This window comes from Anarrhichthys ocellatus, unplaced genomic scaffold (assembly GCF_004355925.1).
Source record: "Anarrhichthys ocellatus isolate YVR2014 unplaced genomic scaffold, GSC_Weel_1.0 scaffold4468, whole genome shotgun sequence".
In the NCBI taxonomy this organism is placed as follows: Eukaryota; Metazoa; Chordata; class Actinopteri; order Perciformes; family Anarhichadidae; genus Anarrhichthys; species Anarrhichthys ocellatus.
Genome location: NW_022284442.1, coordinates 1 through 4,397, shown reverse-complemented (window position 1 = coordinate 4,397; position 4,397 = coordinate 1). Strand labels below are relative to the sequence as shown.

General features: G+C 40.3%; 1 protein-coding gene across 1 annotated transcript; it reads right to left on the bottom strand.

The window, feature by feature from the left end:
• Positions 1-61: 61 nt before the first annotated feature.
• LOC116379506 (E3 ubiquitin-protein ligase TRIM21-like) lies at positions 62-3,763 on the bottom strand. The gene is made up of 2 exons (XM_031841460.1): positions 3,717-3,763; positions 62-3,429 (listed from the first exon to the last, which is right to left on the bottom strand). Exon 2 carries the CDS (start codon positions 3,413-3,415, stop codon positions 1,793-1,795), a length of 1,623 nt encoding a protein of 540 aa, XP_031697320.1. The 5' UTR covers positions 3,416-3,429; positions 3,717-3,763; the 3' UTR covers positions 62-1,792.
• Positions 3,764-4,397: the final 634 nt, after the last annotated feature.

Genomic DNA, 4,397 nt, shown 5'->3' with positions numbered 1-4,397 from the left:
TAAAATATACATCTTGTTACATCATGTAAAAAACAAAATACTAAAATAAAATGTTATCAAATATGAACAACAAGAAATCCGCCTTGTTCTAGATTTTCTCTCAAATCATGACATTGAATAAAAATGGTTAAAATAGGTTTTTAGATGTTTTAGACATACCTCACTGAGAACAGTGCAGAACAAACACTCTTCCCTTTGTGCAATTGATGAGACTTGATGTGAATAAGCACTGATGAAATCATGTTCGTCTCACTATGACAGACGATGCAGAAATCAGAAATTCTATGTGATTCCACAAGACCTAGATGACGTACAACATGTTTTTGCAACATTGGACACACTGGTGTATCTGATAGGACTGGAGAGATTAGTGTATGAATATTTGGAAACTGTTAACTGTTAACTGTCGAAGCAGTCAACTTTTGAGATACATCCCATAACAACATTAAGGGTCTTCAATCATATAGCAGCTCTGTGAGGCTGTACTACATGATGATCTCTGCTAAATGCTAACAGCATGCTAACAGACAGTGATAATGCTATTTTATTTACATATATTTTGGTCGGATATGAAGTTTACCTTGTTCCCCTTGTTGGTGTAGCATGTTAGCAAACATTAGCTTTTCCCTAAACACAATTTCCAGCGGAGACTGATGGGAATTTCGATTTAGTCTAAAAGGTATTTGGTCATAAACCAAAGCATTGGACAAATTCAAAGGTTGACCGGATGATGGCGCTAGATGACATTTCAGTAGATCAAAGTTGTTATAATTCATCCTCTGGGGACCATAAATGTGTTTACCATTATCATGAAACCATCCAATAGATATTTCACTCAATAACTAAGAAGTCAATCTCATGGTGGCGCTTCGGTGAAAGTCAGATGATCACTAAAGTCAGCAGGATACATCATCAGGGGACCATGAATGTCTTCACCACATTGTATCAAGAATGAAGCACATCACTCAAAATCTGCTAAAATAAAAATAGAAATACAACGTATACAACCAATGAATCTGTAGCTTTTGTCCAGAGTTAGGATCGGATGACCCAGATGAAGGCCACAAGCCGACATGCGTTGGTCAAAACAATAAAGTGGTTCTGTATGCAACAAATGTCGCTGGAGTTTTGACCTCTTCAGAGATAGGATCAAGTCAGTTTGGTGCAGGCATCAAGTCTTGACATTCCAGTTGGCGATCCTAAATTTTGTGTTTCAACTCCTAAACAGCAACTGAGTAATTCTTAATAGTGTGTTAAAATACTGTAAATCATAAATTGTAAAACTGTCAATGATAATATGTGGTCATAGTAATTGTTATATACAGTACAGCAGTAGATACCAATTTAGCACAGAATAAAAAAAACAGTGTCAAGGTTCAAACAGGTTGATAATAGAAACTCTATTAGGAAAACACTCAACATTACTATTGGAGCATGAAGCTGTAAAGAGCGGGAGCTGGTTTACACTAATTATTACTCATGAGTAGCCATACAGAACATACATATATGAACAGTATTATCCATCTGTTAATAACCACAGTTAGATGTTTTAGATCTTCCTCATTGTTGACACTAATATAATTGTAAGTGTATTCCATTTAGGTTTCATTTAGGTGAGAGATTCATAAATGATAATAACAAATCATGCTGTGAATGTCTTCTCTCTTGTGTTCTTGGCTAAGAATCTTCCTCTTGTTGGGAAGGGGAAGTCCATCAACATATTTCCAAATAAAGTCACGTCACAAATGAAAATGAAATCATCAAACTCATGACTTCAGTCCAGTGACAAGAGTCAAGAGATTATTATAGGGGTGGAGTTTTTATCATCATCATTCAGTCCAGGATTGAAGTATGGGAGGAGTTTCCCATTGAAGGAGCAGCCAGTGAAGGAGTAGATAAGAGCTGCAGCATCTACGTCATAGAAGGAGACCAGACCCTCCTCATAATCCACAAACACCCCCACCTTCTGAGGCCGAGACTTCAGAGAGAGACGTACATCAAGTTCATCAAGAGCTCTGTACTCGTTTCCATTCCTCAACCATATGGTCCAGTAACCATCCTCAGGGCTCAGTGTGATGAGTCCCTTCCTGTTGATCGACTCTCTGGCCACTCCTAAATCCCACTCAGACTTTCCTTTGACCTGAATCTCATAGTAAGATCTCCCTGACGAGAAACTCTGCTTTCCTAAGACACAAAGACTAGTGCAAAATCTCTCTGGGTTGTTTGGGAGATTTTTCTTCACGTCACCATGATTCACTTGTTTTTCATCATCAGACAGGATGAGTTGAGGATGAGCTGTATCAGGATCAAGAGTCAAGTCCACTGCAAACTTCTGGACCCTCTTCAGCTCAGCTTTAACCAGCTTCTTCATCTCTTTACTGAGCGTCTCCTCCAGCTGAGCGACAGCTTTCACCACAGTCCCCTCATGTGTTGATGGATGGATGCTGGCCTTTGTCCAATCCTTGGTGGGTGGAACATCGTAAAAGGACTGGATGCTTTGGAGGAGGTGGAGGTGGTCTTCAGAACATGAGAGCTGATCTACCTCAGCACTTCTCTCAGTCAGCACAAAGATTTCCTGTTCCAGCTCTTTGATAAGGTCTTCCGCCTGTTTCTCTGTCGTTCTCTGCTTCTCTTCAATTGTCTCAATGAGCTCGTTCATGCGTCTCTTGACAGACTCCATCAGGATTGTGAAGACCCGAACACTTTCTGCTATCTCTCTGTCTGTGTTTTCGTTGCTGAAGTTGACTGACTGTTTGATCTTTGGAATCATTAGTCGTCTCTTCTGGATCATCTGCTGAATTTTAACCCCTGTCTTCTCCAGCTCAACCTTCCTTTCTTCAAATTCTTCTTTCAAAGGAACAAACTCGTGCATCTTATGGTCAGAATAGGTGCAGAGCATGCAGACACATGTCTGGTCGGTCTTACAGAACAGCTCCAGAGGTTTATTGTGCTTCGTACACATCTTGTCTTCCAGGTTCTCCACAGGGTCGATCAGCTGATGTCTTTTCAGGCCTGACATTGTCAGATGAGGCTCCAGGTGAGTCTCACAGTAGGAGGCCAGACACACCAGGCAGGACTTCAGGGCCTTCAGTTTGGGTCCAGTGCAGACGTCACAGGGAACTTCTCCTGGTTTGGACTCTTGTTGCTCGGAGCTGCTGGTTTTCCGTTGAGCTGACTGTCTGAACTGAACAACCATCTCAGAGATGAAGGTGTTGACCTGCAGCTCAGGTCTTGTCTTGAAAACCTTTTTACACATGGGACACATGTATCGGCGCATATTGATTTTCCAGTTTTCAGTGATGCAGTTTTTGCAGAAGTTGTGTCCACATGATGTGCTGACTGGATCAGTGAACACATCCAGACAGATGGAGCACAGGAACTGATCTTCAGATAGCAGATAATTGGCTCCTGCCATGCTGTATCCACACACTGGGAGCACAAATTAAAGTGGGAATGAATATGAACACATTTATATAAATATATATATATAAACAAATACAAACATTTTTGAAGAAGGTGATTTATTTCTCAAACAAACCAGTGTTATACAAGCTTATAGATGAGCTAAGTCCTTAATTGAGGATCAATGGCAGCTCAACTATTTGACATAAATATTTGACAAGTGTTTGTATGAAAAGAGAACAACATATTGTCCGAGTATAGCTGAAGATTTTGTTAATGCTGCTTATTGAAATGTAAATATAATTTGTACTCACCAGTGTTTGGCAGATTCTTTACTGTGCTGTTGAAATAGACTTGTTGTTCTCCGTTTACTTTGTCTTATCTCAAATCTGCTGTCGCTCTGACAAACTTTCAATTTCTCTTTGAGTTATGTGACGTTGTAACAGGTATAAGCACATGCCAGTCCAGTCACCTAGCCGAAACCTTAAAGTGGAATTACCCTTCTGAGGCCAATCAGAGCTCTGTGGATGGGATTAAGAATGGAAAACCTCTTTCTGTCAGAGCCAGAAAAGTACCTACTTTCCCAATAGGCAGTGAATTAAATCAAATGGAAATGTCTTTAGTTGTCAGTGAGCATGTTAACTGCTGCTATCAACCGCTATAGTTATAGTTTTAAATTGTTGTTTACAGTACAGACAACTTTCTACAGACTGGTAAAGTCAACCCAAAATAAAATAACCCGCCTCCCAAACATGTTACTTTACACATGACTCTGGTGATGCAACTTCTTTGAACAGTTGCAGAGAAGTTCTTGATTTACATTGCACATGTGATTCATTCAGATTGGCATCAAGGCAAGGTAATAAGGGGCTTTTTAAGGCACCTCCAGGTGTACTTCTACTGCTATCTGACTCCCTTCAGGGCCCTGATATTCCTGACATAACCCATGCAGCACATTCAACCTTCTCCTCTCTCCCCAGGCTTGGAGAAGCACA

Bases quoted from the DNA above. Each gene is read 5' to 3' on its own strand.
- LOC116379506 (XM_031841460.1), bottom strand. From the start codon at position 3,415: ATGGCAGGAGCCAATTATCTGCTATCTGAAGATCAGTTCCTGTGCTCC.